Raw genomic sequence first — 24,258 nt, 5'->3', positions numbered from 1 at the left:
TCATCAGCTGCCATGGGCCTCTGGTGTCGCGCGAAGAGTGTGGGACCCGTGTGCTGGGGCCCTGGAGCCAGGCGCGCTGGAGACGTGCATGGCGGCAGCTCATGCCCTTGGGAGCTAGTTCCCAGCCCAGCAACTGGACGTGTTCAGGATTCGCTTGTGGAGACTGGAGGTGGATGGGGGGAGGTGGGGACTGACTGGTCCTGGGGAGACGGCCTCACCCCTGTGGCCGGGGTACCCTCCCTGATGTGGCAGGTGTCCCCGTCCCCAGAAGCAAGGCCTAGAGGTTGAGGGATTGTCTGCAGTTCCAGTCTCACTGGGAACCTGACGTGCACCTGGCTTTGTGTAAATTTGAGGTCAGAGGGGAAGGTCAGATCTGGTATCCGTCATCGGATTTGTGCAGCCGCATTCGACAATTCACATCTTTGGAAGAGTCGATGTTCTGGGCATTCAGCGGTGAGCCTGCCGTCACGGTGAAATCGGGGCGAGCAGGCAACAAGGAGACGAGGAACATACGTTCAGGCGGCAACCATAGTTTGTGCCGTGTAGGAAGTGAAGCCATGTGATGGATGGGATGTCAGGAATGCAGGGATTTGCAGGAAGTGGAGGAGGGGCAGCCCAGGCGGCCTCCACGGGGGTGTGGGGGAAGGGGGGTTCTGCAGGAAGGGGCAGGTGGCGGGCACTCAGGGTCTGAAGTCCGTGGAAGGAGCTCGGGTTGCATATAGAGCGAGAGGGTGGTGTGAGGACTTCCCAGACAGGGGGTCAAGAGATCTGTTTTACGTTAAAGGGCAATCGCAGGGCAGCTGCAGGAAGCGGGCGGAGGAGGGCCCGTGCCCCCGGCCGTGTTGGTGAAGGTGGAGGCAAGCCGCCAGCCCCTCAGGTGCTTTGAAGGGGAGCCCAGGTGTGGCTTTGCAGGGACCCTTGCTGGAGTCCCTGTATCTTTAACTTCAGCTGCATCCGGTGGCATTTGGTAACATGACAGTGGACACTGGGCACCAGTGGATGCTGGAAATGAGGGTGGGGGTGGGGGTCCACGCCCCGTGGCAGGTGCATGTTTACGGGTGCGTGGTTCCCTGTGTGAGGCTCTCAGGGGGACTCCAGGTCGGGGAATTAGAACAAAAGAAGCATTAGAATTAGGGTGATTTCCTAAGAACTTAATGTCCACGGGGAAGAGTGGCTGCCTGAGCACCTGGGGTGTGGAAGGAGGGGTCTGAGTGGGTCCAGGGGCACAGAGGGAAGCCCAGGGGCGCAGAGGGAGGTCCAGGGACAAGGTTACCTCTGGCTCCTTCGATTCTTCAGGAAGACCTTTCCTACCTCCTGTAAGCACGTGAAGTCCGTCTGGGGCTCGGCACACAGGATGCACTCAGAGGCTCTGCCCACACACTTCGGGTGCTGGCGGGTTGTGATTCTCACATAGCAGCCCCTCCCAGGCCTCCGGGGAGGGACCCTGGGGGACCCCTGTGCACCACGGCCTCGAGTTGGGGGGAGGCTCTGAGCTCAGAGGCCCAGTGAGTCCGCGATGTCTGCTCTCATCATGAGGAAAAGCTACAACTGTTTACTTTGCTTAAGGGACAGTTATTAATACCACATACCTACTAAGCAAAATCTTAAAAAATGTTTTTCCTTGGACATTTAACATTCCTTCAATCCCTGAAGTCCTTCAAGTTATTATTTCTGTCTGGTGACTTCAGACCTCGTGAACAGGGGGCAGCGCACTTGGCTTGTAGGATCAGAGGCTCCTGCTCACTCACGGGGACTTGTGGGTGCGCCGAGCTCACCCTCACTGTGGGGACAGTGAAGACACACCCACTTCCTGGCTTCCTGGAGTATGCCTCCTGCTGGAGAAGCCAGGGCACCTGCAGGGACACAGATAAATGGTGGCAGTTGCCTATCTGTACTACAAAGGGAAATACGCACGTCGGCTGACGCATTCTGTGTCTGCGCATTACCTGCCCCCCCACCGTCAGGTAGGGACTCTCCCGACCACCCCCCGTCGTGCAGAGAGAACACTGAGGCACAGATACACTAAAAAGACTGTCTAGAGACACACAGTTGGCAAACAGCAAAGCCAAGGCGTGACCCGTGCGGCCTGCTCTGAAGTCCTCCTGAGGAATTGCCCCGAAAATCCATGGACTCACATTCAGGTGGGAGTGGCCTTGGCTGTTGAGTAGCCTAAATGTACAGTGGCCTGGAGGGAAAGGGCCTGCTTTTCTCACTCGGTGAGAAGCCAGCGGTCCAGGCCCCGCGGCTCCCCACCCTTCCGCGGGCCGTCCCTGTGGCCTAGGGCTTCGCCTCGTTGCCTGTCATGTTTGCAAAATGGCGGCCGCATTTGAAGGCAGGAGCCCTCTCTCCGGGTGGGGCAGAAGGGAGCTGGGACGCCACCTCCAGGAAGAGCCATCTTTTCACCCGGGAAGCATGCCTTCCAGCATCCTCTGCACCCCCATCACCGGAACCACACCCCAGATCACCCTCGGAAAGGCGGGGGCAGTGAGCTTGCACCGTGCCGTGTGGTTAGCTCTCTCCCGCCCGGGGGTGGGGCGCAGGGCCTGCTCTCCCCGGGGGCAACGCCCAGGCTCGGCCGCAGCAGCGTGAGCACGCGCACCTGTCGTGGGGGGTGTGACTCGGGCTGGGCAACGGCGGGGGGGGGAGGCGGGGGGGCTTGCATTTCGTCAACAATGGTGCCTTCAGCCGCCTCCTGTCCTGGGAGACAGAGGGCCTCATGTGTCCATTTGCGCTGCCCTTTCAAACCTTGACGGGTCCTGGGCGGGGGGGGCCCACTGGACCCTTCCTTGTTTAATACCACATGGTGGTGAGGTCCCTGCTGGGTCCTCGCCCTCGTCGGCTCTGCGCGCCTCCCCACGCTGGCTCTCGTGTGTCCTGCTAGTCACGCTCGTAGCTGCTGCCCAGCCTGTGTTCTTGCTTCTGTGCCAACAGTGGAGTCGGCAGCTGCCAGGGAGCCCTTTCCCGCGGGCACGGGGTCTGGAGCCGGGGAGCCCTTTCCCGCGGGCACACGGGGTCTGGAGCCGGGACGCCCTTTCCCGCGGGCACACGGGGTCTGGAGCCTGGACGCCCTTTCCCGCGGGCACACGGGGTCTGGAGCCAGGACATCCTTTCCCGCGGGCACACGGGGTCTGGAGCCCGGGAGCCCTTTCCCGCGGGCACACGGGGTCTGGAGCCTGGACGCCCTTTCCCGCGGGCACACGGGGTCTGGAGCCTGGACGCCCTTTCCCGCGGGCACACGGGGTCTGGAGCCGGGACGCCCTTTCCCGCGGGCACACGGGGTCTGGAGCCAGGACGCCCTTTCCCGCGGGCACATGGGGTCTGGAGCCGGGGATGCCCTTTCCCGCGGGCACACGGGGTCTGGAGCCGGGACGCCCTTTCCCGCGGGCACACGGGGTCTGGAGCCGGGACGCCCTTTCCCGCGGGCACACGGGGGCTGGAGCCGGGACGCCCTTTCCCGCGGGCACACGGGGTCTGGAGCCGGGACGCCCTTTCCCGCGGGCACACGGGGTCTGGAGCCGGGACGCCCTTTCCCGCGGGCACATGGGGTCTGGAGCCGGGGATACCCTTTCCCGCGGGCACACGGGGTCTGGAGCCGGGACGCCCTTTCCCAGGACGCCCTTTCCCGCGGGCACGGGGTCTGGAGCCGGGATGCCCTTTCTTGCGGGCACACGGGGTCTGGAGCCGGGAGCCCTTTCCCGCGGGCACGGGGTCTGGAGCCGGGGGCGCCCGAGAAGGGAGACCAGAAGAGCAGGCAGGGCAGCTGTCGGCCACTTAATGGTGAGCCGGCAAACGCTTTCTTGTAGAGGCTCCAAATCGCACGGAAATGTTCCCTAACTTACCGCATTATATTTCATGCGCAAGTTTCCTAAAATATGTGGTTTGAACTACAACTGTGACTTATGACTCCATTTGTTAACACTTAATGAGCCATAAATGGTTACCAACTGGAAAAAAATCTTAGAAATAATGTAATAGAATTTTCCTTCCTCAAATGAGGAAGCTCCGGCCTTCATACCAGTTAGAGCCTGGTTGGCGACGACTCGTCCGTGACCACTCGTCCCTCAGGCCTCCTGTGATCACAGTGTCTCCCACATACGTGTCCGGATTGCTGCTGCCTTTGCCGGTGAAGAAATGTCTCCAACCCAAACAGAAAATGCGCATACTCTTGTGGGCTTTTGTTACTTGTTAATGATTGTACAAAGGCGAATAGGGGTCAGAGGAAGTCGTGAGGAACTAGAGCCAGGACACTAGGGTCCAGTGCCGCGATTTGCAGACCTGCATATGGTCCCCCCGCCCTGCGCGGCCCTCCTGTCCTTCCCCGACAGCTTCCTGTATTCCCTAACTACATCCCGGGTGCTGGTTCCTTCCAGACCCTGGGGACACGGAGATGCCGAGCCCAGGACCTCGGCCTGGGGGAAAACTAGATCAGTACTTGAAGACAGACATGGAAGTACACTGTTTGTGTGAGTGCGTGTGATTGTGTGCGCGTGTGTGCACGTGTTTGAGCATGTTCTGTTTAGAGTTACAGACACGTGTGTGTGCGTGTGTGTGCACAGACGTGGGCACAGCCAGCGAGATGAAGCGTCGTAAGCGGAAGGTTAACTCCCTCGTCAGCTGCGGCAGAGAGCAGATTCGCAGCTGCCTGTTCACACCAGGCTAAGCTGTGCTCGGCTCTGGCTGAGGGATGTGAGCAAATTTCATGACTCCAGGGCTCCGTGGATGGTGGGCGGAGGATGACCTTTCAGAAGACCTGGCCCTGGAGTCTCGAAGCGTGACCTGAGGAGGGCATTCGCCCTGGCTGGGCTTCCTGTCCTTGCTGTGAAGTGATCCGCATGGAGTTCTGACCCAGGCCCGGAGGTCGGGCGTCTGCGGCAGGTGTGTGAAGACTCACAGGAGGGGGCCACCCGCTGACCAGCGGCCTCTGCCGCGTGCAGGGCTGACAGTCAGGGCCCTTCACTGTTCTCAGAGCCCAGGGTGCACAGAGCCCGTCCGGGCAGCGCCACCTCGTGCAGCTCAAGCTGGCCCCGTTGAGGCTGCCAGTGAGGAGGGTGGTGTTTAGCGGGCGAGGACATCTTTCTAGTTCGTGCCTGCGCCTGGTAGGTAAGGGAGGCCCCACAGAAACTGCTCCGGGAGGGGCACACACGGTTTTCCTCTCGCAGCGCGCAGGAGAGGCATGTCACGTGCTGTTGTGCTGTGTCTGTTGTGTGTCCCGAGCCGAGCTGGCCCGTCGTGTGGGGGCGAGATCAGTCTCAGGCCTGTGCTCCTGCTCATCTGCTTCCTGGTGGTGGTGAGAGTACCTGCCCAGGCCCACCTGTTCACACCTGCCCACACCTGTTCATACCTGCTCACACCTGTTTCCACCTGCCCAGGCTCACCTGCCCACACCTGTCCAGGCACACTTGCCCAAACACACCTGTTCACACCTGCCCACACCTGTTCATACATGCCCAGGCCCACCTGTTCACACCTGCCCACACCTGCCCACGCACACCTGCCCAGACATACCTGCTCACAACTACCCAGGCCCACCTGCCCATACCTGCTCACACCTGCCCAAACCTACCCAGGCATACCTGCTTGCACCTGCCCAGGTCCACCTGCCCACACCTATTCGCCCTGCCCACATCTGCGCAGGATGTAGAAATGCAGGCTCCTCGGGGCGCCTGGGTGGCTCAGTCGGTTAAGCGTCCGACTTTCGCTTAGGTCATGATCTCGCGGTTCGTGGGTTCGAGCCCCGCGTCGGGGTCTGTGCTGACTGCCAGCTCAGAGCCTGGAGCCTGTTTCAGTCTGTGACTCCCTCCCTCTCTGACCCTCCCCTGCTCACGCTGTCTCTCTCTCTCTCCTAGAAATAAATAAAAATATTTTTTTAAAAAAAGAAAGAAATGCAGGTTCCTCAAGGAGGCTGAGTGATGTCATCACCCAGAATTCCACTTAAAAACGTGAACCAGCACAGGCGGCAGGACTCGGCACCTTCTGTAGTTATGAACGGCCTGAGACCCTCCTCTTACGTTGGGGCAGCTGAGTGCAGAGCTGGGCGTGGAAGTTCTCATCACACTTGCCTCCCGCTAGCTCTCCCCTAGTTCTTATAACAAACCCCAGCCCGCTTTCCGCCAGTGAGCTCACCGGGTGAGGGTGGAGGCTCCGGGGCCAATCCTGGACGAGTTACACACGTGGATTTCAACTTCTCTTCTTATTACTGTAAACAAATCGATGAAAGGCTATTTTTTAAAGCAATCAAAACAGAACTTGAAACAGATAATAGAGGTGGACTCCTCCTCGGTGAGAAATGCTGAAGTCCCAGCGGAGCCAGACAGATCCCAAGCTCAGCAGGGGCCCTGTCACACCCTGTGGGATCCTGTCGCACCCTGTGGGGCCCTGTCGCACCCTGCGGGGCCCTGTCACACCTGCGGGGCCCTGTCACACCCGCGGGGCCCTGTCACACCCTGCAGGGCCCTGTCACACCTGCGGGGGCCCTGTCACACCTGCGGGGGCCCTGTCACACCTGCGGGGCCCTGTCACACCTGCGGGGCCCTGTCACACCTGCGGGGGCCCTGCCACACCTGCGGGGGCCCTGCCACACCCTGCAGGGCCCTGTCACACCTGCAGGGCCCTGTCACACCCTGCGGGACCCTGTCACACCCTGTGTGGCCGTCACACCCTGCAGGGTCCTGTCACACCCTGCGAGACCCTGTCACACCCTGCGAGACCCTGTCACACCCTGCAGGGTCCTGTCACACCCTGTGGGACCCTGTCACACCCTGCGAGACCCTGTCACACCCTGCAGGGTCCTGTCACACCCTGCGGGACCCTGTCACACCCTGCGAGACCCTGTCACACCCTGCAGGGTCCTGTCACACCCTGTGGGACCCTGTCACACCCTGCGGACCTTTTCGCACCCTGTGGGATCGTGTTGCACCCTAGGCTTCCTGCAGAATTGCCAGGAATAGGGATGTTTTGGACGGGAGTTTATTTTCGGAAAATCAGATCCAAGCCACCGAAGGTGATCAGTCTTTCCCTGGTGATCCTGCAGAGCCTGGGGTGGGGGTGGGGTGTTTCTGAGACCTCCGGGAAAGCTGTACAGCCATCAGAGGTGTCAGGATTACTGGCTTTTTCTAACAGCTGCTGACACAGTCACATATATGTTACTAGTTAGTCAGTTAACAGAAATAACTTATTGTCCTTTTTCTTTCTCATAAAAGTGAAGACAAGAATATTTAAGTTTTAGTAGCAGGTAACTGAGCAGAGGTCAGTATCAAAGCTGTACTTTCTCTACATAAAGCAGCTTGGTGGCGTGTGGGCTTGGGAACAGATGGTCCGTGCACGAGCGGGGACGGGGACACAGACCGTGTAGAGGGAGCAGGAGCTGGACAGCATCATCTGGGAGGCCTGACCACAGACTGCGCTGCCACCAGAGCCCTTTCCCTGGTTGGCGTGGACAGAGCTGGCAGGCGGTGGAGGGCTTCCCGTGGGACTGCAGAGATGGGTGCGCAGGGAGGAAGTCATTCTGATCCTGAGAGCCTGGCCCCAGTAGTTAGGGGATGGCTCAGTTGTAGGGGTGGTCCCAGGGCTGGGGGGGGTGGTGGTCCCAGGGCTGGGGGGGGTGGTCCCAGGGCTGGGGAGGGGGGTGGCCCCAGGGCTGGGGAGGGGGGTGGTCCCAGGGCTGGGGAGGGGGGTGGTCCCAGGGCTGGGGAGGGGGGGTGGTCCCAGGGCTGGGGAGGGCTGGTGTGAGCAAGGAGGTGGAGGGTGAGGCATCTGCTCTGAGGCTGAGAACTGGGAGTTCAGAGAGGCACAGTGTGGGGCTGGGCATCAGTGGGTCCCCGGCACAGACACATCAGAGGCCGAGATCATATATACCCTTGAGACAGCTATCTCCGTATACAAATATATGTTAACATTGGTTGAGTAGATTTGTATACTTTTGCAAATGAAGACCTCACTGTTCAAACTTTTAACACTTCATATCTTAATGTTTGGAACCAAAAAAAATTTTTTTTCAGATAAGGTTGAATTCTTTACTACCTGAGTTCACCGTTCGCATAGATGCCATTTTTCAGAGCGACTCAGGGGATAAAAGTATCCTTCACTGAAATTTAGTGCAGGACAAGCATGTGCAAATCCCAAAGGGAGGTTTCGAGAGGCTTAGCCCTGCTCTGAAGGATGCATGATGCTGAAATCCTGTCCCGCCTGTAACACGGTGTCAGGGCCTCACGCCATGACACCGTGGCCGCTGGCCCCGCCTGTCCCGCCTGTAACACGGTGTCAGGGCCTCACGCCATGACACCGTGGCCGCTGGCCCCACAGCCCCCTCCTCGGTCCCGCTTGCCTCACCCCGTTCCACGCGGCCAGGCCTGGAGAGACTCTGTGCCTGGTTCAGCTGCAAGGGGAGCTCTGGGGTCTGCGTTCTGGGTTCTCTGAAGCCCCCACTCCGCCCGCAGAGGTAAGTGTCCCGCACCTGGGACTCTGCAAACGCCATTCACGCCTCTCATGCTGGGTCAGAGCTATAGACAGGACTCCAGCATGCAAATTTTACAACGTATCTGTATAGCCGGTATCAGTAATCTTTGTGTCGCCCTGTGTGGGTGTTCACCTGACAGACTCTGGGCTCTGCCCCGGCTCAGAGCTAGACGGGTGCAGGCACAAAGGAGAGGGGGAGACAGGCCGGGAGGCAGAGACAGAGGGCCCTGGGTCACACCAGGGGGCCACGCAGGCTTTCTGGGCGCAGCTGCCGTGTAAATGAGAACTCTGTTAGTTAGCTGAGATCAGTACCCTTACGATTAGTAATGAGGGCTGCAATTCATCCTCAACAAAGTTTAATATTAGTTCAGTGGCCAGAAATAGTATTAACAACTAACTTTAAATACAGGGAGCTTGAAGAGAATTTCAGTGTGAAAAGAATAGCGTTTTCTTTAGTTTCCCATATTTAACCAAAGACTTAAAAGTTAAAACCAATCCGCACGAAGGCAGGAAACAGCAGCACCTTCTATTTTGGGGCAGGTACCTCAGTCTTCCCCGAAGCCGTGTGTGTCTGGGGACAGGAGGGCTGACGGGGACGGCACCGCCAGCCTCTGGTCTCCGCAAGGTCCCTTTAATTAAAACCGTCTGTGTAGTTTTGTCCCCAAGAAACAGCAGAAATGCTAACGAGTTTCTGGGATTCCTGTTTTATGGTCTGTGCCGACTTAATGACACCCGGGAAGCCGACTTTGCACGTAGCGTGAGGAAATTCTACAAAAGGAGGAGGTGACGTGTGTTTCCATATTAAACGGCTCTTGTGTGTCTGGGAAGTAACTCTCTCAATATGCTTCCAGTTTGCCGCCTGCTCAGCTTGATGGGCAGGGACCTGCCTACCCCCATGTGCTGGCACTGCCCGCACCAGCATAGGCCCACGCCCACCCATGCACACCCACCCGCACATACTGCACATCGGCACAGGCCCATGCACACCTGCACACACGCCCATGCACACTCACAGTACATACCTGCGCCAGCCCGTGCACCCACGCACACTCATACTGCATGCCTGCCCATGCATGTGCACCCACGGACACCCAAGTGCCCTCATATTGCACACCCCTGCACCTTGCACACACATCGACACACATGTATGTACCCCCAGCACACACTCCCATGTGCATGTTCATTCCCATGCACAAGTGCATACACGTTCACCCACACAAATGTGCATGCACACACGAAGATTCCTATGTACACATCCACCCACACACGTGTGCACACACTCATGCACACACATTCCCACATGCTTGATCATCCCACATGTGCATGCACATGCACATTCCCACTCACACTTGTGCACACACATTCACACACGTGCACGCATACACATGGAGATTCCTATGTACACATTCACCCACACATGTATACACACACTTGTGCACATGTTTGCCTGTACACACTCATGTACATGTTTGCCCACACGTGCCTGTGCACACCCATGTGCACACACATACATGTTCACCCACAGCCCACATGTGCACACACATTCATACACCTATGTTCACCCACACATGTGTGCATGCTTGCACACTCATGTACACACACACACAAACTATTCCAGTTGCTGTGGACACTGAGTTTGAACAGGGCCCTAACAAAGCTTGATGACCTGAATCTTAACACTGTTGCCACTTTTGCAACCCTGCAGCCGACCAGACGGGGATGCTGTTCGTCGGAGATGCAGTCCTGCAGGTCAGTGTTTCAAACTTGAGCCTCTGCTCTGTTGTTTCTCTTAAACTTAATCAGTGATTATCCTCAGAATTTTCAGCTTTCCATCTGTTGTCTGTCCAGGTTAACGGCATTAACGTAGAACACGCGACCCATGAGGAAGTGGTGAGTGTGCCCGTTTCTTATTACGTGTTCTTCTGTCCTAATGACTTTTCTTTGTAAGCGGTACTTTGCTGAGCGTGTCCCTCCACACAGACTCTGGAATTGGAAGGAGAGCTCAGAAGACTTGGTGGGGGCGCGCCTGGGGGCCTGGGTGAGAGTCCCAGTGTGGCAGCGAGGTGTGTACCGGGCGCCGTGGGACGGGTCCGCACGGGCCAGGCAGGGTGGATGGAGCGGCTCCTGTTGCAACCGGGGCCGTGTGGACGTGCTCCGGCCGTGTTGAGTCGCATCCGTCAGCTGTCTGCTGGCCGGCCGGCTGGAGCACGCTCATGTGTACCGTGGGCAGAGAGAGGCCTCGCAGGATGTCCCGTAATGCACGCACCTGGTGACCGTCTGGGACGAGGGCTCATCAGCACACACGCGCCCCAGCTGCCTTCTGTGGCAGAGGACGGTGCCCAGGGCAGGGCAGGTGCAGACACAAGGAGGGGTGAAACGCACACCCGGCGTGAGGCACTGCTGCAAGTGCACACAGTGGGGTGGGGCCGCACCCCAGTACCGCCCCGGGGGTGGGCGAAGCCGCACAGGCCCTTTCCTCAGCTTTTGGAACCGAGAAGGGGGAGGGCGATGGGTTGGGGTGCAGGCCAGTGCGTGCAGGGGCGGTGGCTGGGGGGTGAGGCGGGAAGGAGCGCCTAGGCCCAAGGGGGCAGGTGTTAGCACCCCCCACAGGGAATTTATTCTGCAGGTTACAGGGAGCCAAGCGTAACTTATGACCTTCCCCTGGGAAGGGTGGGCGTGCGTCCATTCATCAGCGTGTATCTTCCCAGGAAGCCTCCTCCCGGCTCACGTAGGGCAGAAGGTCCCCCGAGGTGGGTACCTGGACTCCCAGACCCCGGCACAGAGTCCCCAGAGCCTCGTAGCCTGTGAAGAGTTGTGCGCGGTCCCCTCTCCTCACTCGGGGCCTGGACCTGTGCCAGGTGTGGGGAAGGTGCTTGCGCTTGGGACAAACGTGTTTGTTGGCCTCAAGGGACGTACAGTTTGGGTACGTGGAAGCAGGTTCTCGTCCGTTTCCTTTCTGAGCTTGACATTTGTATGTGTTTTCTGTTCCATAAACAGCTGCCTTTTTTGAAGCACATGATTCAGGGGGACCCGCCCCGCCCAGCACTCATCCAAGAAACCAGTTCTTGAGTAAACAAGGTGCAAACGTTATAAACCGAGCCATTCCAATATTTGACACAAATTTACTTTTAAGTCACACTATCAAATTATTCATCTACCCCCTTTTTTACTTTAGGGAGAGTGTGTCAGGCAGAGTGACTGAGAGAGGGCAGGAGAATCCCAGGCAGGCTCCACGCTGTCAGCACAGCCCGACCCGGGGCTTAAACCCACGAACCGTGAGATCATGACCTGACCTGAAATCAGGAGTCAGACACTCAACTGCCTGAGTTCCCCAGGTGCCCCCACGTCTACAGAAAAGACATGATTGCAGCCCACCGCTGAGGAGACGGATTCATTTTCCAGGTTCATAAAGTTCATAAAAATATAAAATTTGTGAAGACCACAGAAATCACACAGTCTCACACCCTCATTGTTCAGAGTAAATTCTAGCTTCACTTAATTCTAAAAGGGAAAATGTCAGTTTTGCTCAACAGAAAAGATCCACAGAATGATTCATAATCACCCACATTCTGCCCCAAGCTTTGGAAAAGCTCTGATGCGATGGGGACGGAAGTCAGTTTCCACGTCATGCGTCTGTGGGAATAAACACGCAACTTTCCTTTCTAACACGCCTCGCATCCTCCCCCGTCAGTGACACGCCTCGCGTCCCTACCCCGTCGGTGACATGCCTCGCGTCCTCTGTCAATGACACGCCTCGTGTCCCCCATCGATGACACGCCTCTCGTCCTCTCCCATCGGTGACATGCCTCGCGTCCCCCCCGCCCCCGTGGGTGACACGCCTCGCGTCCTCCCCGTCAACGCCTGCTGTCAGGGCGGCCGCAGCAGGAGTAAGGGCCCTTGGGCACGTCCGTGCACTGGGCGAGTTCTGACACCTGTCACCCCAGAGAAAGGAAAGTGAGAGCCTGACCGCTGCCTGTGGAGCCTGGGGGCGCCTGGACGGGAGGTGACGGCTCGAGCAGCGGGGCCCCGGGCACGCGGGTCAGCGAGGGGCGGGACCGCGGCGGCTGTGCAGGGGGGCTCACAGCAGCCGGGGCGGGGGTCTGTGCTGGCAGGACCCCGTGACAGAGTCCGTTCTGCAGCGCGGTCAGACGCTCAGATGCGGACACCGCAGGGGACCCTCCCATGTTGTGACGGGAAGTTACTTGTGCTCTAACGTGGCGGACTGAGTTCTCAGGCCCTGTGAACACATGGGTGAAAATTGCCCTAATCAGTAAAAGTTCACTAACCTATTTCCCGGAGCCTCCTACTTAAGTTGAAATTAGTCATTTCTGTACGTATTTCAGTCATTGGTAGGACTTCTGTTCCCATGAAGGCCTCAGGGCAGTTTCTAAGTTCAGGTGGCTTTGAACTTAAGAATCCACAGAAGTAAAGTCAATCTTGTGTGTTAAGAACAAAACAAAGAAAACTGTGTGGAGCTCGGAGCACCTGGCGCCTTGCGGGTCCATGTCCTGGCTGGGCCGCCATCTGCCTCAGCGGTGAGCCAGGTCAGAAGTTTCCCTAATGAGAGCGGACGCCCACTTCCTCCAGGTCACCCACATGACACACATTCCCAGAACTTCGGCACCAGATCATGCAGAATGAGGCCTCTCCTTCAGGGCTGAGGGTGGTCTGGTGGGGAGCAGAGGCTGCACCCCTGCCGGCGGCCAGCCACCCGATCTGGTGTCCGCGCTTGGCTCCTGGTAGAGACGGCGAGCCCTCAAGACGCCTGTCACCCCATCCCAGGGGTTCACTCTCTGCCTCCTCCCGCGACCCCCCCACCACATCTTCTCTTCAGGGGTCAGGGGTTAGAGTGCCCTCCGCCCTGCTCTGTGAGGACCTGCCCAGAACCTCCCATCTCCATGAACCAACAGAAGGTTCCAGCAGCCTTCCCATCTCGTGAGGAGGAGCCTTAGAGCAGGATGGAGAAAGAGGCTAAACTGCATAGATTATGTGAGTGATGGATGGAAGGATGGATGGATGGGTGGATGGATGGGTGGATGGATGGGTAGATGGGTGGGTAGACGGGTGGATGGATGGATGGATGGGTGGGTGGGTGGATGGGCGGGTGGATGGGTGGATGGATGGATGGATGGGCGGCCGGCCAGGCGGGCAGGTGGATGGATGGGTGGGTGGGTGGATGGATGGATGGATGGGTAGATGGGTGGGTAGATGGGTGGGTGGGTGGATGGATGGATAGATGGATGGATGGGTGGGTGGGCGGCCAGGCGGGCAGGTGGATGGATGGGCAGGTGGGTGGGTGGGTGGGTAGATGGGTGAGTTATGGAGAGAAGATTAGATAGATAAATTATCAACGGGAGATTAAACGGTAGAGGTAGATAGGTGGATGACAGGGATAGATGATGAGTAGGTTAGCAGACGGGGAGCGAGAACTTAATGATGATGTTCTCTCACTCCCAGGTTGGAAAGTTGCTGGGGAGGTGGTTCTCAACCTCACGGCACAGGAGTCAGCCAGCGCCACTTGGAGATTTCAGTAGGTGCTTAGTTTCAGCACGACTCTGCCCTAGAGTCCCGACCTCTTAATCAGTGGAGTTCAAGGTCGCAGGAGTGGGAACAAAACCTGTAACGGCCTCCTGGTTGTGGCTCACGAGCGAGGAGTCAGCGGCTGTGGGCAGAGCCGTGGGGGTCACCAGTCCTGTTCCCGTGCTCACCTCGTCTACCACAACCCAGTGCAGCCCAGTCCCCGCGGAGCTGGGGTGGGTGACGTGCTCCTCGTGTTGTGGCTCGCTGAGCTGAGGTCCCCACTCAGACCCCACCAGAGCCCAGGGACCGGCCTGCTGCCCGAGGAGCTTTTTCAAGGCGAGAACATGTATTAGACACGGTTTTATTGACGTGGCCTTGTTCCCAAACCCAGGGCTGTGCGTGTGATTAGCCTTCTGCCCCCCCAGGAGCCACCTGTGCGGATGGCCCCTCCCGGCACCTGTGGGTCTTGAGCCCTGCTGCCCAGGTGACAGAGCACGTGGGTGAACAGGGCGCTGAGCCCTGTCACCATCGGCCGTCTGGGAAGATGTCCCATCAGGCTCCGCAGGGACCTCTGGGGGTTGGGTTGGCTTCCTCATTGTAGAGGTGCAACATGCAGCAATGTGTCCTTTGGCCGGAGAGCCTGACCTGCCCCAGGCCATCTGCAGAGCACACGGAGGTCACAGGCCTGCACGTGTTGTGGGGTCATTCTCGCTCTCCGCACATTACCAGGTCTTCTGCGGCACCATCTCCGCACGTTACCGGGTCCTCTGCGGCACCGTCTCCTCACGTTACTGGGTCCTCTGCGGCACCTTCTCCTCACGTTACCGGGTCCTCTGCGGCACCTTCTCCGCACGTTACTGGGTCCTCTGCGGCACCTTCTCCTCACGTTACTGGGTCCTCTGCGGCACCGTCTCCTCACGTTACTGGGTCCTCTGCGGCACCGTCTCCTCACGTTACCGGGTCCTCTGCGGCACCGTCTCCGCACGTTACCGGGTCCTCTGCGGCACCGTCTCCGCACGTTACCGGGTCCTCTGCAGTGCTGCCTTGTTTCCCCCAAGTTGAAGAAGCAGGATGTCCCCAGGTAGCAAACCAGGATGCCCTGTGAACCGGGGACTGAGTGACAGTCACTGGCACAGCCCGGAGGCTGGTGTTTGCCAACAGCTGGAAACTGTAGAGAAGGGAAGGTGGGCATGTGGGCGGGGTACGTGAGGTACCAGGTATGTGTCACTTGCTCGGGGACCATGACTGAGGTTCCCTGTGTTTACGGTAAAGCCCTGTTGTCCCTGACAGCACACACCTGCTTTACGCCTGGGCCGGGAAGAGAGGTGGGCTGGGGATGCGGGAAGGGCGTCCCTGCCTTCAGTCCTTCGTGCAGCCCGGCGTTTGGCTTTCTGTTTGCAAGGGAGGGGGATGGGCAGCTCGCTGGGACACCATGACACACGTGCGTGGCCTGGCATCTGGCCAGCAGAGTGTGAGCAGAAGTCACGACAAAGGACATGTTTACAGGCTCCCGCGTGTGCAGTCTGATTGGGACGGAGGAGGGGTCTAGCGGCTGCACCCCTGCAAGCCCGCTGTCCCCCCAGCTCACAGATGAGGAAGACGGGCCCGGCCAGCCACTCCGTGAGGCCATGTGGATGTTCCCTATGGTCGACAGCTTGCCTGCTCGCACAGAGTGCTCTTCCAGGGACGAAGGAAGGAAACGGAAGCCAGGAGGGGAGGTGGAGGAAGAGCAGGAAGGAGGAGAGGTTCTGGGGCAGCGAGGGTAGTCCCTGCCCAGCCCCTGGCTGCGGCCACCCCCACGCCTCCAGGTTGACTCAGGCTCCAGACTTCGGGGACCGTGCGTCCCTGCAAATCCCAGATGTAACCCTCACCAGGCACCGGCGAGTGTGTCTCCTCCCCCACGGAATCTGGAGGCTGTTAGAAACGTGTCCTGAGGGGCGCCTGGGTGGCTTAGTCGGTTAAGCGTCCGACTTTCGCTTAGGTCATGATCTCGCGGTTCGTGGGTTCGAGCCCCGCGTTGGGCTCTGTGCTGACTGCCAGCTCAGAGCCTGGAGCCTGTTTCAGTCTGTGACTCCCTCTCTCTCTGACCCTCCCCTGCTCATGCTGTCTCTCTCTCTCCTAGAAATAAAAAAATAAAAAAAAAAAAAAAAAAAAGAAACGTGTCCTGGGAAGCAAAGCAAATGAACAGACAGGCTGGTTCATACCATGCGGGCCCTGGACAGTTAGTGGTTCCACTGGCGTGAAACACGATGTTCCTCTTGTCAAGTGTGTAGACATGTGTGTGCGTGTTATTGCTGCATTGATAGAATTAGAAGCAAAGAGGCCACTGGAGGTGAATCGACATGAGCAGGAAGGAGACCCACGCACAGTTCTGCCTGCTTTTGTCTGGAGCACATGGAAAGTTCTTAACACCCCCATCCTCAGGTCTGTACACTCCAGCTGCTCTGAAGGACCCAGAAATGTCTGTGGCTTTGAGGTTTTGGGATCTAGCGGGCTGGAAAAACCTATTCTGTCGCGCTGGCGACGAAATCACTCCCGTCCTGAACCGACGGGTCAAGTTTCTTCATGACTTTCTAGCTGACATTTCTCCATTACTGAAACTGATGCAGTACTGCGTCACTGATAGTTACGTGTATGTGGGAAAGACGTGGCAATCACAGGTCCCACAGTAAATAGTGAATCGCATTTAACAGCCTGGACCTGGAGGTTTAGAGAACTGTTTTGAGATGGAGTTTTGACTCCGACGGGTTTCAGGAAACAGTCGGAAGGGGTCAGGGACATCCGGGTTCGTATTTCTAACGCCTTAATGGGCACTCGTGTGCTCTTATCTCTAATGCTTGCCTGGGGGACGGTGTGCAGGACATGCTAATGAGCACCTGGCTTTGTGCAACACAGAGACTAGGTCGTGTGTCTCCGGGACCCCGTGGCCATGGGCGCCCCTGCCGGGCAGCACATCAGAAAGGAAGACGGAGAAGTCTGGGACCGAGTCTCCGGCCTCCCGGCTGCAGCTTCCATGGCACACAGCGTGCCAGGCTTTCTGTTTACTCTCCAGAAAGGCACTTCGGTGGGAGTGTGACGTGTCCCATGTGTTGCTTGCCATGGACGTAATGGTGTCAGCCAGGAGGAGGCCTGGCCGGAACCGGAAGGTGTTGAGAAGAGATTTGGTGAAAACAGGTTTTCTGCTGTGTGAGAGCTTGAGGGTTCAAGTCGGCAAGCACAGGAAGGGCTTCCGAGTTTAAATCCACGAACTTAGGATGCTCAGCCCACGGTGGCGGATGTCACGGCTGAATTACAAGGTGTGGTCACGGATGGGTTGTGGTCTGAGCTAATTGACCTGGGGCCGGGTTGGTTTTGTGTGTAAGATCAGGGAGGCTTGACCAAAACCTCTCCTTCCTTCTGAGTTAGAACATGATAGGTCATGTTCTGTGATGACTGTCATCCTGCGTCACTTTGGAAGGAGCCAGCCTTTGACAGGACACACGGAGACCTCCTCCACCATTTTCACGTCCCAGAAAACCAGCCACACTCATTTCCAAACATGTGGGCTCTGAAGGCGGGCCGCCCGGGACGCGCCTGCAGCAGACCTCTGCCTTGCTCTGGGCTGCGTGTGGTGCTTGCCTCCAGGGTGCCTCCCGGGATTCACGGCTGGCGCGCATCAAAGCCTTTGTTGTCGCTTCCTGGGGTTTTTGTATCTTTATTTTTATCGATGTGTAGTTCACGTATGGCGTCAGATCCGTGGCAGGTGTATGAGGCTCTCAGCATGGAAGGTGCACCCCGTCCCCCTCACCTGTTTCCCTGCCCCGCCCGCCTCCCCTCTGTGGCCTCAGTGTGTTCTCTGTGGTTAAGAGTCTGTTCCTTGGCTTTCCCCCCACTCTCTTTTCCTGTCCCTTTGCTGGTTTTGTTTCTTACTTCCCACATAGGAGTGAGATCATACAGTGTTTGTCTTCTCTGCCTCGCTTACGTCACTCAGCGCAGTAACCGTTCTGGGCCCGGCCCGCATTGTCCCTGTGATGTGTGCTGGCCACCAGCCCGGGGCCCCTCCCGCTCAGCATGGTTCTTTAATCGATCTCTTTCCAAATCCAGCCCCTTGTCAGCAGAGACCTCACGCTGCCTCTTCTCCCTAAGGTGGGACTCGCTGCCACGTCTGCCTCCCGGCCCCCAGCCCTGCCGCTCCGTCCATCCAAGGGACACTCGCATGCCTTTCTGTTGATATTTAGGTCAAAACTTCATTCTTCTTCAGGCCACTTTGAGCACCTTGACTCCCGAGATCCCTCCCCTTGGCCGCTGGCGTGTCCCTCCATGTTACTATCGTCGCCTGGTGATCGTGGGCGAGGTGAGCAGGGCCCCTCACACGGCCAGGCACCTGCACACACTGGCACGTGTCCAGCCCTCCACACGGCTCCGGGGGGAGAGTGTGGTGGGCCCCACGTTTCAGGTGCACGGCTGTTCCACAGACTTGAGAACCAAACCAGGTTTTCTTAATTGTGGGTCACTTCTATTTTAATATACTCAGTGTAATAGACAAAAATATATGATATTATTCAAATCTTACATTTAAAACCTTAAATTTAAAACCTTACTTTTCCTTTGTTCACTACAGAATGGAATGTTTTACTTGCCTTACACGTGGTGCATAAACCTGGTGCAGGTTAGAAGTCCTGTGTTAGGATGGTCGGTGTGGCTCACGTGTGATACACTCACCTGAGCGCTCACCAGACATGTGCCAGATGCCATGTCCTGGCTTCCACTCTTGAATTGGATACAAATGCACCATCGGGCAAGAAATCTGCGTGCCACGTTATGTACTGCCTGCTACTATTATTTGAAGGATTGTTTTCGTTATGGCTAATGGATTAGGGTTCTAGCAGAGAAACAGCCACAGAGGGAGATACTGGATGTGTGTTGGGGGGGGCGGGGAGGGAGAACTCTTGACTTGAGGTCTGAGCTTCAGGCTGGAAACTCCTGGCCAGAATTTGTGGCTTCAGCTAACAGAATTTTTTCTTTCTCAGAGAATCCTCAAATTTTTAATCTTAAAGACTTCAGTTAATTAGAGGAGGCCCACCAGCATTATGGAGGGTGACCAGCTCTACTAAAAGTCACTGACTGCAGATATCAGTCATATCTACGAAATACCTTTATAGCAACACCTTGGTAGCTGGTACTGTAGCCTAGCCGAGTGGACACAAAACTATTAATAAACTGTGACATGTTGCTATATGATGATCATTTAAAAATTCGTAAATGAGGGCTGCTTGGGTGGTTCAGTTGGTTAAGCATCTGACTTTGGCTCAGGTCATGATCTCACAATTCATGGGTTTGAGCCCCATGTCAGGCTCTGTGCTGACGGCTCAGAGCCTGGAGCTGCTTCAGATTCTGTGTCTCCCTCTCTCTCTGCCCCTCCCCTGCTGGCGCTCTGTGTCTTTCTCTCTCAAAATAAATACAATTTTTAAAAAAATTTAAATAAAAAAATAGATTGTTTGAATGATACATGGGCAGAATCTGTTACTTTGAGTTGTAAGGAAAATGTGATATTACTGTTAGGAATGTAAATATAAATATGGAATAAGCACAAATAGTAATCTTGTGGCTCAGAATGACAGTTACACATGTAGAGGGAGGGCCCAGGGGCACCCCTCTGGGGACTTCCAGGGGGAGCAGGGAGGTGGGGACGGTGCTGGGTCCTGGAGGCGAGGGGACACAGTTGTGGCAGCGTCACCTGTGCCAGCGCGTCTGAGGGGTCCCCGGAGGCACAGATGGAGGGCGCTCCATGGAGCTTGGCGGTCCGCGGCCGGCTGGGGAGGCTGAGACACGAGAGTGTGCAGGAGGGACAGATGGTGTTTGCAGGCGGTTTTCTGTGAAGGGCAGCGGGGACGTGCGCTAGGGGAGGGTGCAGGCACCGCGGTTTGTACTGGATCCGGGAGCCACTCGCCAGGCACAGCGCAGGCACAGGCTCCGGGTGGGGAGGCAGGACTGATTCGCGCTCAGAGCGGTGGGTGGTGACGACACAGGTGGTCTTTATTTCCCCTGAGGGCATGGGAGGAGGACACTGCCTGACACACTCAGAGGTCCCCAAGAACGAGGCCACGAGTTTGACACAAGGCTGATCAGCCACTTGTTTCCCTCTGGCCACATGGTGCTGCCTGTGTGTGGCTGGACTGACGGTCAGCGGTGGCCATGATGCCAGAGGGTGACAGGTCGGGGTGTGTGAAGTCAAGGGGCACAGTGACGGGCCTGGAGTTAGAGCTGCACGAAGAGAGTGTGTGCATTGCATGGGAATGACCCAGAGAGGCAGCACCGTGGGGGACACGTGGGGCACAGACACCCCGGAACTCAGCAAGGTCAGGCATAGGACCCTGTCAGTGCAGCCAGCTGGGGACCCGACCACGGGAGGAGAGGAGGCCCAGGAGTGGCCAGGCCGGGACAGCATGTGTGAGGGTGCACACTAGCCGCGTGCACACCAGCCCATGCACACCAACCCCATACACACCGGCCCCATGCACACCAGCCCCGTGCATACTGGCCCTGTGTATACTAGCCCCGTGCTCACCGGCTGTAGTGCGCACTGGACCCTTGAGCACACCAGCCCCGTGCACACCAGGTCCATACACACCAGCCCTTGTATACCAGCCCTTTGAGCACACCGGCCCCGTGCACACTGGCCCCTTGTGCACATGGCTGGTTTTCTCTGCTCTACAGGCCTTGTGCATTGAGGCAAGTGTGCAAGATGCAGTGGGTAATTCGTGTTGACAGATTTCTCGGTGCACTTGCCCTGCGCCAGTTTCCAGTCCCTGGTATGGACGGGGGGTTTGTGCCCACATTCCTATGACCCCTGGCCCCTGGGTGCCATTAGCAGGTGGGCCCGTGGAGGTGATCAGGGTTCAGTCAGGTCATGGGTGGGTCCCTGAGGTGGGATCAGTGTCCCTGCAAGGAGAGACACTAGACCCCGCACCACACACCGTGCACGCCATCTGAGGCTGGGGAGGAGCCTCACTGGTGTCGAGCCCACTGGCCCCTGACCTCAGGCTCCGGCCCCTGAACTCTGGCAGATTGGCTTCTGTTGTGGGTGCTCCCGCCAACCCACTAAGACCCCAGGGGTTTGAATGGCTTGAGTGGCTTTTGTTAAAAGCTCGGAAAGATTTGGGGCCCCTGTGGGGGCTCAGTCTGTTGACACCTGACACTTCAGCTCACTCAGCTTATGGTCTCATGGTTCGTGGGTTGGAGCCCAGAGTCAGCCTCTGTGCTGACACCACAGAGCCTGGAGCCTGCTCTGGATTCTCTCTCTCTCTCTCTCTCTCTCTCTCTCTCTCTGTCCCTCCCCACTCACGTGTGTCCTCTCTCTCAAAAAATAAAAAGTTAAAAAAAAATAAAAAAGGCTTGGGAAAATTCACATGGAAGTCGAATCCTTTCTTAAAAGGGAAGACCCTTGACGTGGCTGCAGGAAGGCAGGGCTCAGCAGGGAATCAGAGGCAGAGGTTGGCAGCCCACGGATTCCCTGTGGGGATGGGACAGATGTGCCCTGGGGTCATGATGCAGGAGGAGGCCTGTGATCATGGACTTCAATTCAAAGCCAAAGGAAGGCCGACCTGGAGGCTGGAGTCAGGTGTCGGCCCTCTACACCTGTCGGTCTTCCCGCGATGGCTTGCGAGGAAGATGGTGTTAGTGCCCCTTGGTGAATTTGGAGGCATTAATGATCAGCGTTCACAGACATTTCTTTTTTTTCTTAATATTTATTTATTCTGGGGTGAGCACAAGCAGGGGAGGGACAGAGAGGGGAACAGAGGACCTGAAGTGGGGATCTGCACTGACAGGGCCTTGAACTCACGGACTAGGAGATCATGACCTGAGCCAAAGTCGAACACTCAACTGACTGAGCCCCCAGGCGCCCTTGCTCACAGACACTTCTGAACATGCAGACAGACTTGGCACCAACGTGGGAAAGACACACGATGAAGCGGAGCCTTCGTGGCCTGCACATGGGGGTCTGGAACATCATGGTGGGCAGAGGAGGTGAGGGGCCCCGCGTTCTGTTCAAAATGCCTAATTCCTCCAGGCCACTGGCCGCAGGCTTTGCTGTCATGCAGACAAAATCAGCTTGTCCGAGGTGGTGTCTCCTCAGGGGCCTAGGGAGTCGTGCTCGAGGGCAGACTCGCGGAAAGATGCAGTGGGTCCTTTGGGGTTAATCACCTCCACCACACAGGTAGGAGACCTTAATGCTTTGAGGTGCATTTTGCATCCTGAAAGCCTCGTGGGCAGCACCAGATGTGTGACTGCTCTTGTAGGCGGGGAGTGTGCGTCCGGAGAGGCGGGCTGGGGGCACACCCGTCTGCCGAGGCCGGGGAAGGGGGCCACCTGCACGCACAGACCCAGACTGTTGTCGTCTGGGGGACGCTCGCTCATTGAAGTTTAAAGCCATGTGAGCTCTGGACGTCTCAGGGCTTCTGCGCTCTTCCCGGATGTGGCCAGTGCCTGCGACCCCACGGGCCTCCGGGAGGGGCTGCTGCTTACGGCCGGGGGCCGGTGGTGGTCCCACGGGTCAGATGGAGAGAACACGGTGGCACTGAGCTGCCCGCAGATGCGTCAGGCCCCGCTGCTACGTCCTGTCCGCGAGCAGAGGCTGGTGCCAGGCAGGGGCCGCAGGCCGTGGGTGCTCCAGGCGCACCTGGTCTGGGGGTCTGACCCCTCCCGTGAGTTCCTGAGTGACTTGGTCCTACTGTGTGTGTGAAGGCGGGTTTGGACCTCGTCCCCGGCAGTGGACCTTGTGCACTTGTCCAGACAGCAAGGGACAGCCTGGTGTCCACCCCCCTTGCGTGTGGCTTATGTGAGGCGGGAGGCTGTCAAAGCAGGGCCACGGGGAAGGAGGAGGGAGGACGTGGAAGGTGTGGGAGGGACGCCACGGAGGCGAGTCTGCAGCTTCGTGGCCTGTGGTCTGTGGTCTGGAGTGTTTAGGGGAATTCAGGGCCTGGTGTGAGGTCACAGTGGAGGCGATGCAGCCATCGGCAGGCGGGTCCAGATCCCCTAGGGCGGAGTGCTGTGGACTGACAGACGAGGGCGTTTGTGTGGTCCTCAGGGCGGTGGAGGGGACGACAGGAGGTGTCTGAGAGACAGGACTCGGGCGTGACAGAGCCGAGCGCGTGGGGTCCCCGTGCCGGCGGGGTGGGCCCAGCCACACACCCGCTGAGCTCGTCACATCTGCTTCAACTCCAGTGAGCGTGCTGAGCACGGGAAGCCAACGGGACGTGGGTAGAAGTGGAGCCCCGTGGCGGGGACACGTCGGCACAGGGAGGGGACACCCGCTCCTCTCTCCAGAATTAAAATATGCTTCATACCCTGAAGTGGGGCCTGTGGTCTGCGGTGTCTCAGCTGTGCGGTGGTGTGCACTCTGCTGACCTCTGACCCTTGGCTCTTGGGCCCATTTCGACTCTTCACCTGACTTGACTTTTGGGGAGACAGTGTGCGTGGTGGGTGGGTAGCCTGATCTTGTAGAACACGGCTCGCCCCTGCCAGTGTGCACGAGCGTCCGTGTAGATGGAGCACAGGCAGCATGTGCAAGCGTCCGTGTAGACGGAGTGCGGGTGGCGTGCACGAGCATCAGAGCAGATCGCGCACAGACCTCCAGGCGTCCACAGGCCCTCACGTCCCAGGAAATCACTGGCGTGGAAATCTTGAGAAGCAGGCCAGGTGTATAGAACTCTTGTGTCTAAATTCCGTGTCTGGTCCTGTCGTGATGGTAAAGTGGCTATTTTTTGTCGTGTTGACAGGTGCATCTTTTGAGAAACGCTGGCGACGAGGTGGCCGTCACTGTTGAGTATCTCAGGGAGGCGCCGGCATTTCTGAAGCTCCCAGTAGGTAAGGGCGGAGAGGCCGTCAGGGCGCTGTCCTTCCTCGCCTCACTGTCTCGCGCTGGACGTGGCCCTGACAGGTGCGCGTCGGGTCCCCGGCGCGGGTTCGGAGGGGGCAAGGGCGCCGAGAGATACCCCGCGTTTTCACGTCCACAGGCTCTTAGAGGAGGCGTCCAACTGCCGCGTGCCAATTAATGAACTTCGTGGGTGGGTTCACGGCTCACGTGTGCTCCCTTCCCCCCACCCCCCCCGCACACGGGCATGTGTACCGGAACTAAGTCGTACGTGAAGTACTTGTGTTGACTTGAGAAACAGGCTGTGCAGGGGAGAAGACAGTCATCCGTGCGGGGAGGGGGGACGGCCATGCGTGCGGGGGGGACGGCCGTGCGTGGGGGGGGCGTTAGACGGCCGTGCGTGCGAGGGGGGACGGTCGTGCTTGCGGGGG

The 24,258-nt window shown here is 57.9% G+C and overlaps 1 protein-coding gene across 1 annotated transcript in view; it reads left to right on the top strand.

The window, feature by feature from the left end:
* Window positions 1-24,258, top strand: part of SNTG2 (syntrophin gamma 2) — a 113,772-nt gene that overhangs the window by 13,781 nt on the left and 75,733 nt on the right. Inside the window, 3 exon segments of the mRNA XM_039256006.1 lie at window positions 10,160-10,203; window positions 10,303-10,344; window positions 23,733-23,820. Of these exon segments, the coding sequence (XP_039111937.1) occupies window positions 10,160-10,203; window positions 10,303-10,344; window positions 23,733-23,820 (174 nt within the window).

The sequence above is a fragment of the Hyaena hyaena genome, unplaced genomic scaffold, assembly GCF_003009895.1.
Source record: "Hyaena hyaena isolate Hyena2069 unplaced genomic scaffold, ASM300989v1 scaffold_552, whole genome shotgun sequence".
Lineage (NCBI taxonomy): Eukaryota > Metazoa > Chordata > Mammalia > Carnivora > Hyaenidae > Hyaena > Hyaena hyaena.
The sequence above is the reverse complement of the archived record's forward strand: the minus strand, read 5'-3'. Positions and strand labels throughout refer to the sequence as shown.